At 44.9% G+C, this 14,900-nt stretch overlaps 1 protein-coding gene across 4 annotated transcripts in view; it reads left to right on the top strand.

The window, feature by feature from the left end:
- LOC112252846 (inositol polyphosphate-5-phosphatase A) overlaps positions 1 to 14,900 on the top strand; it is a 277,551-nt gene that overhangs the window by 107,002 nt on the left and 155,649 nt on the right. For all 4 annotated transcript variants that reach the window (XM_024424512.2, XM_024424511.2, XM_042323491.1 and 1 more), the window contains exons 3-4: positions 9,848 to 9,948; positions 10,761 to 10,848. In XM_024424512.2, the coding sequence (XP_024280280.1) occupies positions 9,848 to 9,948; positions 10,761 to 10,848 (189 nt within the window). The remainder of the gene's footprint in view (positions 1 to 9,847; positions 9,949 to 10,760; positions 10,849 to 14,900) is intronic.

Below are 14,900 nucleotides of genomic sequence, written 5' to 3'. Positions count from 1 at the left end.
GAAACAGGATGCACCTGAGCTCAATTCCGAGTCACAAATCGAATCAAATTGTATTGGTCACATACACATGGTTAGCAGATGTTAATGTGAGCATAGTGAAATGCTTGTGCTTCTAGTTCCGACTATGCAGTAATATCTAAGAAGTAATCTAACAAATTCACAACAACTACCTTAGACACACAAATACACACAAATGTAAAGGGGTGAATAAGAATATCTACAAATAAATATATGGATGAGTGTCTACTTTGTGCATGACACAAGTAATTTTTCCAACAATTGTTTACGGACAGATTATTTCACGTTTAATTTACTGTATCACAATTCGTGTGTCAGAAGTTTACATACACAAAGTTGACTGTGTCTTTAAACGGCTTGGAAAATTCCCCAAAACGTTGTCATGGCTTTAGAAGTGTCAATTGGAGATGTTGCTGTGAATGTATTTCAAGGCCTACATTCAAACTCCGTGCCTCTTGACATCATGGGAAAATCAAAAGAAATCGGCGAAGATCTCCGGAAAAGATTTGTAGACCTCCACAAGTCCGCTTCATCGTTGGGGGACATTTCCAAATGCCTGAAGGTACCACGTTCATCTGTACAAACAATAGTAGGCAAGTATAAATACAATGGGACCACGCAGCCGTCATACCGCTCAGGAAGGAGACGCGTTCTGTCTCCTAGAGATGAACGTACTATGGTTCGAAAAGTGCAAATCAATCCCGGAACAACAGCAATCCGATAGAAAACTTGTGGGTAGAACTGAAAAATCTCATGAGAGCAAGGAGGCATACAAACCTGACTCGGTTACACCAGCTCTGTCAAGAGGAATGGGCCAAAATTCACCCAACTTATTCTGGGAAGCTTGTGGAAGGCTACCCAAAACATTTGGCCCAAGTTAAACAATTTAAAGGCAATGCTACCATATACTAATTGAGTGCATGTAAACTTCTGACCCACTGGGAATGTGATGAAAGAAATAAAAGCTGAGATAAATCATTCTCTACTATTATTCTGACATTTCACATTTTTAAAATGAAGTGGTGATCTGAACTGACCTAAAACAGGGAATCTTTACTAGGATTAAATGTCAGGAATGTGAAAAACTGAGTTTAAATGTATTTGGCTAAGGTGTATTTCAACTTCCGACTTCAACTGTATGAGATGAGTAATGTAGGATATGTAAACATTTCCTTAAAGTGACTAGTGATACCTCTATGTAAACATTATTAAAGTGACTAGTGATACCTCTATGTAAACATTATTAAAGTGACTAGTGATACCTTTTATTACGTCTGTTTTATTTAAGTGGCCAGTGATTTGAGTCTGTATGCCATCTATTTTATTGATGGCTGTTCAACAGTCTGATGGCCTTGAGATAGAAGCTGTTTTTTCAGTCTCTCGGTTCCAGCTTTGATGCACCTGTACTGACCTTGCCTTGTGATGATAGGGGGTTGAACAGGCAGTGGCTCGGGTGGTTGTTGTCCTTGATGATCTTTTTGGCCTTCCTGTGACATCGGGTGGGGTAGGTGTCCTGGAGGGCAGGTAGTTTGTCCTGGTGATACGTTGTGCAAACCACACGAACCTCTGCAGAGCCTTGCGGTTGAGGGCAGTGCAACTGCCGTACCAGGCGGTGATACAGCCCGACAGGATGCTCTCGATTGTGCATCTGTAAAAGCTTGTTTGTGTTTTAGATGACAAGTCAAATTTCTTCAGCCTCCTGAGGTTGAAGAGGCACTGTGGCGCCGTCTTCACCACGCTGTCTGTGTGGGTGGACCATTTCAGTTTGTCCGTGATTGTGTACGCCGAGGAACTTAAAACTTTCCACCTTCTCCACTACTGTCTCATCGATGTGGATGCTCCCTCTGCTGTTTCCTGAAGTCCACGATCATCTCCTTTGTTTTGTTGATGTTGAGTGAGAGGTTATTTTCCTGACGCCACACCTCGAGGGCCCTCACCTCCTCCCTGTAGGCTGTCTTGTCGTTGTTGGTAATCTGTCCTACCACTGTAGTGTCGTCTGCAAACTTGATGATTGAGTTGGAAGTGTGCATGGCTACGGCTGTGACTATAATTGAAGCAAATTCTCTTGGAAGATAATTCTTACCAGAGAGATGTTTGTTTCTGTCGGCGCGATGCGTGAAGAAACCGGGTGGCTGTACTGACCTGACAACATATCCCAAGTGAGCCATGTTTCCGTGAAACAGAGAATGCTACAATCTCTGTCTCTCTGGAAGGGAACTCGTGCCCTAATTTCGTACACCTTGTTATCTAGAGATTGGACATTGGCGAGTAATATGCTCGGAAGCGGTGGATGGTGTGCTCACCTTCTGAATCTGCCCAGTAGGCCGCTCCTTCTGCCTCTCCTGCGGTGACCACGTTGTTTTGGGTCGACCTATGGGAAAAGATTGCATGTCCAGGGTGGAGGTTCGAACAAAGGATCCACTTCAGGAAAGACGTATTCCTGGTCGTAATGATGGTAATTTGACACCGCTTTTATATCCAATAGTTCTTCCAGGCTGTATGTAATAACACTAGAGATTATCTGGGCTAACAATGTAAGAAATAATACAAAACCAATAGCTGCATAGTTTTCTTAGGACCTGAAGCGAGGCGACCTTCTCTGTCGGCGCCATCATACAGGCAGCGGAGGGAGTGGAGGGAGGGGAAGAGTGAGAGCACACCTGAGAGGAGAGCCTACGTTTCCATGGATTGTGTCTGCCCCAAGTCCCACCATTCACCCTTGTACCACACAGCCTGGGCCTCAAGTGACAGTGGCAAGGGTTTTGGAGTTGTTTTTAAAAGTGGTAGGAACTTGTATCCGTTCCAGAGCCTGTAATGGATTACAACAAGAAAATGGGCGGGGTTGACCATCCTGACCAACTGAGGCTCTATTACAATGTTGGACGCACAAGCATACATTTATGGAAGTATGTATTTTGGTGGATGTTCTTTTCCATCATAAATGCGTACATTGTGTGGGGGACCCTGCAAAGGCTCCTCCCAGAAACCTCAGGCATTGGTCCCCGAAGGCATTCAAAATGCAGCTTGTGCATTCACTTTGTGATAATGCTACAGTGGCAGGAAGAGGGGAGCCAAGACTGTGGCACCAGGGCGTGTGAACCGATATAGAACTCATTGGAAAGCAGGTGAAATTTGAAGGGCACAAGAGAGGGTGTGTGGTGTGCATCCAGGGGTGATGCTGGAGATGTTTAAGAAACCTCCTTTGGGTGCTCTTTGTGTCTGTGCCACTTTGCAGGAGGGGGCAGTTCTTCCAGAAGTTCCATGACATATTGTAGGCTAAATGCAAACACCAAGGTGAAAGTGTAAAATATGAATTTGTCCTACAGATCTTTTAGGGAAATGGTTTACTTTGAGTCTTTGAACATTTTGTTGTGTTTTGCATGTTCTCTCTTTGTATATCTAATACGTGTTGCATTCACTGAATTTTTGTCAACCTAAGCTACTGTACTAGTTCTAGATTTTGTGTCAGGCCTGGTCTGTACTTTCATCTTGAAAGATACTGTACATTTTGAAATAGTCTGAGTAGTTTTTTGAATTGTACAGTGTTTACAGAAGTAAGAATTGTCAATCAAATAGCCTACTTTGTGTGGGTTTTGACCTACTGTCTGAATATTGTCCTCTGGTCACATTTTGGAGATTTAAAAAAAATATTTGTAAGTATAATATATTACACTTTATACATTTTTAAGTAATTTAGTCAATTACTACAATTTTAAATGCTCAAATTTTTTGTTGTTGAGCGTTACTCGTTTTTTGATAGTGAGTGTCTTTACAGAATGGAAGACAAAATGAATGTTATTCCCATTGACATGAATGTGGTGTCATATTAAAGAAGAGTTTGTGCTCTTTAAAACAACTTATAAGTTAGTGTAATTTGTTCTTTGTTTTTGAGCTATGTCTGTGTGAGAGAATTTGATTTATCTGGAAAATTCTCAGTAATCTACAGCATCGTTCTAGAATTCTATTGGGGTCGGAAAGGTAAGATAACCATCATTGACCTACGTCGGTTCAATTATTTGAATTCCATTTAGTTAGTATTTTTTTCTGCGAGCTCAACACATAATCTCTTTTGAGAGATTATTTGGGACTTGTTCAACTCATCCTCGAAAAAGCTCCGAAAACGTGGTCATTCTCTACAATGACCAGAATCCGTTGCTCCTACAGCTGGCTGTTCTGACAGGCTCCTTCCCGTGCAGGATTCTTATTAAGCCGTGTTAAAAGTATGCCGTCTCTACTTTGAGGAACTGCTGAAATAATGATTTTGTCAGACAGCAGGCAATGAATAAAGGATGGTTTATGAATAAGTGATAAGCAACAATGGTCAGTCACTACCATTATCAGAGTTTTAGTCATCATACCAAAAACAAATATGTAATATACACAACCAAAATATTTGATTTAAGTCCGGTAATGTGAACCAATGTAAAAAAAAAATAATAATAATTGCTCAGCACTCATGATCCCTCAGTCTATTTGCATTGGAAACCTTACCTGGCTGTCATGGGCCACTGGCCTCACAGGTTTGAGCGTTGGGCCAGTAACCAAAGTGTTTCTGGATCGAATCCCTGAGCTGACAAGCAAAAAAAATCTGTCGTTCTGCCCCTGAGCAAGGCAGTTAACCCACTGTTTCCCGGGTGCCGAAGACGTGGATGTCGATTAAGGCAGCCACCCCACATCTCTCTGATTCAGAGGGGTTGGGTTAAATGCGGAATACACATTTCAGTTGTACAACCGACTAGGTATCCATCCCCCTTTCCTTTCCAGTCACATGACTTAGATTAGGTAGTCATTACTAGAGTACATGGCTAATTTATTCTAAGTTGCTATAATGATTTGGGAGAATATTCATCATTATTAAATGTGTTTTTTCTGATTTATTGCCGTACTGTGTGCGTGCTTTTTAATAGTTTTTTAAAATTGTATTTACATTTTTAATATATACACGAGGAGTGTGTGACATATACAGTGCCTTCGGAAAGTATTCAGACCCCTTGACTTTTTCAACATTTTGTTACTTTGCAGACTTTTAAGAAGTGAAAAGATTTCCTCAGCAATCTACACACAATACCACAGAATGACAAAGTGAAAACTGGTGTTTAGAAAGGTTTGCAAATGTATTACAAATAAAAAAAAACATACTTTATTTACATAAGTATTCAGCCCACTTTGCTATGAGACTCGGAATTGAGCTCAGGTGCATCCTGTTTCCATTGATCATCATGTTCCTACAACTTGATTGGAGTCCACCTGTGGTAAATTGATTGGACATGAATTAGAAAGGCACACACCTGTCTATATAAGGTCCCACAGTTGACAGAGCATGTCAGAGCAGAAACCAAGCCATGAGGACGAAGGAATTGTCCGTAGAGCTTCGAGACAGGATTATGTCGAGGCACAGATCTGGGGAAGGGCAGCATTGAAGGTCGCCAAGAACACTGTGGCCTCCATCATTCTTAAATGGAAGATGTTTGGAACCACCAAGACTCTTCCTAGAGCTGGCCGCCCAGCCAAACTGGGCAGTAGGGGAGAAGGATCTTGGTCAGGGAGGTGACCAAGAACCTGATGCTCTGACAGAGCTCTAGGGTTCCCCTGTAGGGATGGGAGAACCTTCCAGAAGGTTCAGAAGGATCTTAGTCAGGGAGGTGACCAAGAACCTGATGCTCTGACAGAGCTCTAGGGTTCCCCTGTAGAGATGGGAGAACCTTCCAGAAGGACAACCATCTGGTCTGATTTAAACCTGGTTGGATTAAACCAAGATTGAACTCTTTGGCCTGAATGCCAAGCATCATGTCTGGAGGAAACCTGGCACCATCCCTACGGTGAAACATGGCGGTGGCAGCATCATGCTATGGGGATGTTTTCCAGTGGTAGGGACTGGGAGACTAGTCAAGATTGAGGCAAAGATGAACGGAGCAAAGTACGGAGATCCTTGATGAAAATCTGCTCAGGACCTCAGACTGGGGCGAAGGTTTACCTTTGAACAGGACAATGACCCTTGGCACACAGAAAAGACAACGCAGGAGTGGCTTTGCGACAAGTCTCTGAATGTCCTTGTGTGGCCCAGCCAGAGCCCGGACGTGAACCCGATTGAACATCTCTGGAGAGACCTGAAAATAGCTGTGCAGCAACACTCCCCATCCAACCTGACAGAGCTCTAGAGGATCTGCAGAGAAGAATGGGATAAACTCCCCAAATACAGCTGTGCCAAGCTTATAGCCTCATATCCAAGAAGTCTCGAGGCTGTCATCGCTGCCAAAGGTCCTTCAACAAAGTTCTGAGTAAAGGGTCTGAATACTTATGTAAATGTGATATTTACGTTTTTAATAAATTAGCAACAATTAAGAAAAACTGTTTTTACTTTGTCATTATGGGGTATTGTGTGTGTGTGTGTGTGTGTAGATTGTCGAGGGGGAAAAAACTATTTAATCCATTTTAGAATAAGGCTGTAACGTAACAAAATGTGTAAAAAGGCAAGGGGTCTGAGTACTTTCCGAATGCACCATATTTGGCTGTGTGACTCAAAAGTGAATGAAAGGTTGTGTCTGTGCGTCTCTGTGCGTATGCACATGTGTGTGTAGGATTATAGATGAATAGATTCAGTGTTGTACAGCCTGGAGTGAATGAACGGCAACAGATGGACAGAGTTTAGTGTTAAGAAAAGACTTCTCGTCACATCACATGCCCATTTGACACCCCCTCCCTCACACGGTTCTCTCCAGCCACGCTATTTTCCAGCTCCCAATCAAGACCATGAAATGGGAGTCATCCTCCCTAAATTACAGCTCATCAAAGGCCCTCTGTGAGAAAATTCAGAGAAACATGGGCCTTTTTTCCTCCCCATGTGCATCATCAGTCTTTTTTTAAATCTGGCACTGGAATTCACTCCTAAGAACATTCAATGGTGTGCGTGTCAGTGCGTCGTGTCATTGATGGGATGTATTTATAGACGCTAGGATGTATATTATTTGACAGGGCGTGTATATTTTTCCAGACGCTCAAGGCACTTTAGTCTTCAGTGAGTGTATGAGAATGATGAAGAGATGGCGAGAACGATCATTACATAATGCATTTGAGTAGTGCAAATGTTGTCCCATTCAGCTGCCATTGCAAGGAGAAACGTACTGTATTTAAACAGCTGTTTAAATACAGTAACACCACGCTCCGTCTGAGTCGGCTTCACCAAGTAGGTGTGCTGACTCCTGTCGATAGTCGTTTTCAGGAACGGTAACTGAGACTCATTCCAGCCAGCTGCCCTCCTACATCCACATCCAGGCATCAGGCAGAGATCCCCAGGGATTGAAGGCCCATAACACAAACATGGCATATCTCACCTCACTGCAGTCTGCAACTCAGATCCCAGGCTGCTGTGACGACACACATTAAACAAGTCAGTCTGATAGCAGCCGTGTTAGGTTAGCCGTGTAAGTGGTGCGCTTGATGTGAGCCACTGGTCACAAAAGCAGTGGGGATCTGATACCATTTTTACACTACTGAGCCAACCTGTTCCAAGCCAAGCTGTACTGGGCTGGCCTGGTTACGCGTCCAACATAGTTGCTGAAGAAAATATCACACCCAGCACATTACGGTTTTCCTTCAGCCCTATAGTGTGAATCAGGCATGAGTTTAGATGTAAGCTGATATACATGGATTTGTACTGGTGGAGATCAATGATGTGTGTTTTACAGTTAGGTATTGATTTAAATGAAGCATGGAAAATGTCTCCAAACTGAGAGCTAGACTTACAAGCTAGGCCTTTCGGGTTATTATTTTCCGCATAATTAGCCCACATTGTTTGGCCATCAAATAAAACAAGCTCCTTTTTTTTTTTACATATTCCAGGGTAGTGTGTAAGTAAATATTATTAAAGGATGAGAATATGTCATTGCTATCACCTAGGGAATTTCCTAGGAATCCAAACCGAAACAGGATTGCGGGAGAGAGAGGACGCACCCCTTTGACAAACATGTGGCCGTCTCACAACAGTTAAGAGGTGGAGAGGTTTTCCGCTGTGTGTGGTACCTGTGTCATCATGCGGTGTGGTCTAACGGCATCAACCCTATAACTTCTACGCTACCAAGAGAGATCCCTGCGTCTGATTAGAACTCAACTGCTCTTTAGGCTGGCACCCCGTTGACCACTCTGCAAATGTGTTTATTTGCCTTCGATCGAGAGTCAATCTGTGACCTAATAACTCTTAGTCTGAAATGAAAACGAGCAGATCGATCATTCGGTGCCTCTGGGGGTAGATGGAATGGGCCAATTGTTTGGCATTCAGAAGAAAGATGGAGGAAACTTGGGATAGTTGTTTTTGTTTGGCTTTGTATCAATAGCATTTCTGATTATAGGATTAAATTAGGCTTCAGGATAATGAGTCTGTAGCCCGATGAGAAACTAGAGCTGGAGTTACACTGCCTGGAAAAACAAACAGAAAATGCACACTTGGACAAATACAAACACACAGGCACAAAATACACACACACACACAGTCCAGCATTTTCCCTCTCGCATGTCCACAGGTTCACACACAGTGTAACTTGGCTAGCTAAAGCTCCTCGAGAGTCGAAGCTTTCCAGTGGATGCTGATAGGTTCACTAATCCGTCTGTTTGAGAACCCTGGTTCTTAGGGGCCCAGTGACAAGCCAAAGGTTGATAGAAAATCCATAGTGTTATTGCCTTACATTACTTTTATTTGATTTTGCCTTTAGTAATAATAATGCAGGCGGGTGGAGTAGGAGCAGAGTAGGCCTCCAGGCCTGGACCAGACCCACCCCGGGGGCCACATTTCCTGGGTGGCCGTGATCTACGGCCTGCCCACCATCCATAGACCGACCCTTTGAGTGCTTATGAGCGCTATAATTCACTCCGCTATGGATTTTCCGTTACGGGTTGGCACCTCTAAACACTCTGGGCTCGCTGGCAGTGCACTCAGAAACACCTCTTAGTGTTAGGGGACAGGGAGGGGACATGGGAGAGGTCATGTGACTGGAGTGGAAATGACTCTGTAACAACTCTCTCTGCTCTGACCAGGTATTTGTTAGCCTGATCTCAGATCTGTTTGTGCGGTCTTGCCAATAACCATAGATATTGGCAAGATAGCCCAAACAGATCTGGGACCAGGGCAGGTGTTTATCAGTGCAGATCACCAACATCAGTATGTATTATTTTCTGACACTAGGCCTATGATCAGTCACCTTTTTATGTTCTGGTGTTTCCTATATTCTGACATCATAATGTTGACATTTCCTGATAGTGAGAGACTCGTTATTGATCTAGTGAGATGTTTCTCACTCCCGGCATTGTCCGTCATACCCTGCACACAGTGCCCGATACACATCCGTGATGACTCATGGAACAAGCAAGCTACATGCCTTCTGTCTGACACTATACTGTACAGTACCTGGGGCAGTTTGACCTGTTGACTATAATGTATCTAGACCTCTGATAGTCATTTTTTCCCCCAGTCTTGGGTGTTACCCAGCTTGTTTCCACCTCCAAAATCACCAGACCTTAATTAGGGTTTCACTGTGGAGTAAATGGGTGCTTGTTGGTAAGGCGTGTTGCTTGCTTGTGTTTTACGAGGGAGTTTTAAATCCCTTAATTCAGCTATTTGTGGGAATCCGAAATCTGACTCCGCAGGCTGTTTAGAGGACAGGGCTCTCTTGAAGAACGCCGTATCCCGTCTTTTATCGAATCTAAGTATAGAATATGTCATTTGGGTGAGAAGTTCCTTGTGCCATGAATGATTATGACCTGGATGAAATGACACCGAGCAAGTAGTTGTGTCTGGACAGTCGTTTAATGCTATGCCTTGTTCTCTTCTCCTCTGCAGACTGTCCAATCACACAAGCCCCACTTCATCGCAGTGCACTGTCAGGAGGTGGGCGGGAAGAACTACGAAGCGTCCATGGCACACGTAGATTGTTTTGTCAAGTAAGTTACCTCACACTTCATGGCCCCCCCCTTCAAACTTCCCTTCACTGAAGAATTGCCGCCAACTCGGGTGTCCATAGCAACCCTAGTGGTGATTATGGGTTATTTTTCTGTCAAGACGGACAACCACTGCCTGGGTCCACAGGAAAATTAGGACCAAAACTATGTGAAAGTGAGTGAACAACTCCACCTTCTGGTGACCACTTATTTGGTTTCATGTTTGGTGTTGATTTTCAAAGAATTAAAAGAATGTACTAGAAGACCATCATTATTGAGTAAACTGTTTAGCGGGGCTTATTTGTGTAGCTAGTCTTTCTTGTTTAGTCATAGGATGGACAAACTGAATGTTTTAGGTCAATGGGGGTTTATAAGATATTTGATATTTGTTAACAAGATTCTATCAAGTGCTCTCTTATGTAACCTCTTTCAACCAATTTAGGGTGTCCTGGTGTGAACTTTATTAGCAGAGGGATATAGATAAGCAGAAGAGACTGTCTGTGAGGCCTCAACAGATTTAACAGTATCCTAATACACTCACAATCCCCTGTTCCTAATCCCGGCTCCCTTAAAGCGCAATTAAGGAAGTTAATTGCAGTTTGCAGGAAGTTGAAGGTAGTTTGGCTAGCCATTGCTAGCTAGCGTTAGCGCAATGACTGGAAGTGTACCGGAACAGCTAGCATGGAAGAACTACAGTTCCACCATGTTCATATTCATCCTACTTATCATGTTGCTGATTTTAAAGGAAGATAAATAAATCAACCCATGTATCGGAAGGCTGATGGGGCCATATTGTGATGTGTCCTCTCTTTTAGAGAGCTGCTGTCCAGTGATGCCATGAAGGAGTACAGCAGAGCCCGTGTCTACCTCGACGAGAACTACAAATCCCAGGAACATTTCACAGTAAGTGCGGGTGGTCCATTTGCCCCTGCTAAGTGGTTCTCTTCTTGTTGATCTCAGGAGATTTGTCACCACAGATGTGTTGTATTCACCCGGGTGTTGCACAGCAGCCATTTTAATCAGAAAGTTCTAGACCATTGTTGCCCAATTGGGGTGAATTTGGCCCCGCAGGTAGATTTATTTGCACCCCCCCCCATAAAACTGTAACAGCACCAGCAAATCAGCTCCAGGTTATTTTAATTTGGGCATCTGTCCTAAATATTCCCACGCATAATATAGAGACATGTGATCATATACAAATGGAGGGAAGATTTGAAAGGATGTTTTAGTCAAATATTTGATCTGTTTTGTGTTCTTGAGGTCATTTTGCAGTCTACAAATGATTTGTAATTATGTTTCGGCCCACCCAAACCAGCCGCTCGAGAAAAAATTGGCCTGCGGCTCAATCTAGTTGATGATCCCTGCTCTAGACACATCAGTTGTGACATTAGAGAAGATGACTGAGGGAAGTTTTAAGTTGAAGCTGGGGGCCCTCAGATGCTAGAAGGAAGAGAATTAAGAAAATCAATCAAGTATTAATTTTCCACAGCTGTGTGGACCCCAGCATTTTATTAGAATGTGCAATAGTGGTAGACCACCACAAGGTGGTGCTAGATGGTCTGGAATGTTTTGTGGATTTAGAAACCAGTTGCAACTTTAAGTGTTATCAGCTAATAGTTGGTTGTGGCTTTTGTTATTTTACATGATAAAACCAAAAAAAGTCTGCTTATGTAATAGCCTATAGATGTTGTAGTTGGCCATTTATATTACGGAGAGTCTGATGGATCATGCATATTAGTTACTGCAGTCATTATTTTGCACATTATGTCATAATTATCACAAAGATGTGCACCGATTGGTCCAAATTGATGCTCAGTTCATTTTGCGGCCTTTTCCCTCAAAATCATGCACAACTACACGTCAGTTGCATTGCATGACCTCTTGGTGGAGCCAGATACTCAGTGTTGATTATAATCTCAATATTAGTCTTCAACATCCAGACACCAGTCCCCCCCCATCTGAGCACACACAATAAACCATTTTATTCCCTCACATGATTACCACAAAAGCAATTTGTTTTATAATGCTATCCATTTAATGCTGATAGCATGTTACTCCCAACAGTACATTTGGAAGGAAACAATAATGGTGGTTCTAGTTAATTCCCTGACTCTTGACCACATAAAGAGAGGGGAATAGATGTGGTTTAAGGCCCCCCCACCCCCCACTAGCAATCAGTGTAGCTGTGACTGCTGAGCCGTGCCTGTCATGGTTCTCCTCTCTATTCTTCTAGAAGGTACTGTATTTCTACCGTGGTACACTTACTACCATGGTACGCCGCTCTGCCTCCGTACCTGCAAACACTTGCAAATCACATCCACCATCGCCGCCAGTCCAACATGTTATTTTCATAAACATAATATGAACAATATGAACATGATCTCAAACGTATGCCCCGCCCCCACTGCAAAAAAAAAAGATTGAGCTGACGTTTCGCTTAAACAATGACGGCGATATCCTCTTGTTTTGATGATTTCTCCCAGGTTCATTTTAGACTCTCACATCTTGGATAAGCGTAGACGCACCCCAATTACTGTTCTAGTTCTCGACTGTTTCTATGTTGGAGAAGTAACTTTCTTCTAAATCAATTTGTGCAAAGAGAACCACAAAATCAACATGTTTATAGGTATTCAAATCGGGGCCACAGTAAATATGGATACAGACTGTCCAGTGCGCCTCACACAGGGCTTGCCATTTAGACGGGATGACATCATCACTCATATTTGTTTTCTCAACCTTCGATTTCTGCTCGAGGGTAATTGTTTGTTGTCTGCTCTGCCTGTCAATTTCCAGATAATGTAACGTGGCAAATCCCCGCGAGGCTCCCGGAGCCTACCAGTAACAGCAGCCGAGCGGATGCGCTATAATGTAGTGTATGGTAACGACCTGAGGGAGTGTTTAGTTTACCTGTCCTGTCTCTATGTTGAATACGGTGGCTGGGTCGGGGTGGGGCCGCCATAGGCTTCACTCGCTCCACAGCAGGAGCAGCGTCACCGTGCCACGGCTGAGTGTGTGCGAGCTGTGTCAGTGAGCTGTGTTTGGGTCATTTGAGCACGCCTCTCCTTACCAAGGAAGCACTGGCTGATTCTTCTGATTTGTGGAGAGACGAATATGCCAACAGGTTAAAATGGTCAATAGGGGGCTGGTTTTGTGTGTTCTATGCTTTTCGTTGGTATAGTAGGCTATAGGACCTACTGGTACATATATGATAACCCGGACTAAGTTTTATGTCCAACATGAGTACACTGGTGCAAACGCTGGTCCCGTCTCCATGCCGGTCTGTCAGTCAGGCATCCAGACCAGTGTTGGATGTAGGCAGACATTGAGAGAAGCTGGCCAGCCTTCACATCTCTCCCAGAGGGAGGGTGTGTGTGCTGTGCAGTGATCGGGGGTGGGAGGGGTCTTGAGTGACACATCCTCCTCTGGGGGGCTGGTGTTTTACGGCGCTGTTAAGGTATACAGCAGGTAAAATGTCAATTAGGAAAGCCCGCCCTGATAACCTTAACTCCCAATCCACTTGTTCCAGGCCATTAATATTTATCACAGGCCCGGCCCTTTGGGCTGCTGGGGCATCATGTGGAATGATGTTCACTAATGCCTTGCCTTTATTACCTAGGAAAGTGTTCCTCACACGCTGACTGGGGTCTGTGTGTAGGCAAACACACGCCACCCTCACAGTTATTGTCACAGCATTCACTCTGTTTCTATGCTTCATAGCCGAAGTATAGCAGTATTTTTACACACACACACACACACACACACACCTTCAGCTTCGAGTGACATACAAATGAACACACACACACAATCCCCCCCCTTACACAGCTCTCGGTTGTTCCAGAGAATTGTAATGGGAAATGAAAGGTGTCCTCCCTTGCTCCACAGGACAGGAGTGCGAGGCCAGAGGATAAATCAGGCTCTGTGCTCTGACAGGAATCTCACTCCGCTTCTGCATCCCGTGTCCGTTCTCATCCCTGCACCTGCTGCCCAGGGTCACATTGGCTTAATCCGTTTAGCTGCTATTCGTGCTGGGTGCTGTCTTTGACGTCTCCACTGGACGTTTTGATTGGATTTCCCTGGTGGTGTGGCGACTAGGGAGTGTTGTCACCCCGAGAGACGCTAGGAGCACTCCCATCAGCCTCCCGCCCGGTCTATCCAGTTAGCTCTGCATGTCGTGTGTCTGCACCTACGTGTCTGCACCTACGTGTCTGCACCTACGTGTCTGCACCTACGTGTCTGCACCTACGTGTCTGCACCTACGTGTCTGCACCTACGTGTCTGCACCTACGTGTCTGCACCTACGTGTCTGCACCTACGTGTCTGCACCTACGTGTCTGCACCTACGTGTCTGCACCTACGTGTCTGCACCTACCTGCCTGCACCTACCTGCCTGCACCTACCTGCCTGCACCTACCTGCCTGCACCTACGTGCCTGCACCTACGTGCCTGCACCTACGTGCCTGCACCTACGTGCCTGCACCTACGTGCCTGCACCTACGTGCCTGCACCTACGTGCCTGCACCTACCTGCCTGCACCTACGTGCCTGCACCTACGTGCCTGCACCTACGTGCCTGCACCTACCTGCCTGCACCTACCTGCCTGCACCTACATGCCTGCACCTACGTGCACCTACGTGCCTGCACCTACGTGCCTGCACCTACGTGCCTGCACCTACGTGCCTGCACCTACGTGCCTGCACCTACCTGCCTGCACCTGCCTGCACCTACCTGCCTGCACCTACGCCTGCACCTACGTGCCTGCACCTACATGCCTGCACCTACCTGCCTGCACCTACCTGCCTGCACCTACCTGCCTGCACCTACGTGCCTGCACCTACATGCCTGCACCTACATGCCTGCACCTACCTGCCTGCACCTACCTGCCTGCACCTACCTGCCTGCACCTACCTGCACCTACATGCCTGCACCTACCTGCCTGCACCTACATGCCTGCACCT

This window comes from Oncorhynchus tshawytscha, linkage group LG06 (assembly GCF_018296145.1).
Source record: "Oncorhynchus tshawytscha isolate Ot180627B linkage group LG06, Otsh_v2.0, whole genome shotgun sequence".
In the NCBI taxonomy this organism is placed as follows: Eukaryota; Metazoa; Chordata; class Actinopteri; order Salmoniformes; family Salmonidae; genus Oncorhynchus; species Oncorhynchus tshawytscha.
This window is presented reverse-complemented; position numbering and strand designations above follow the sequence as displayed.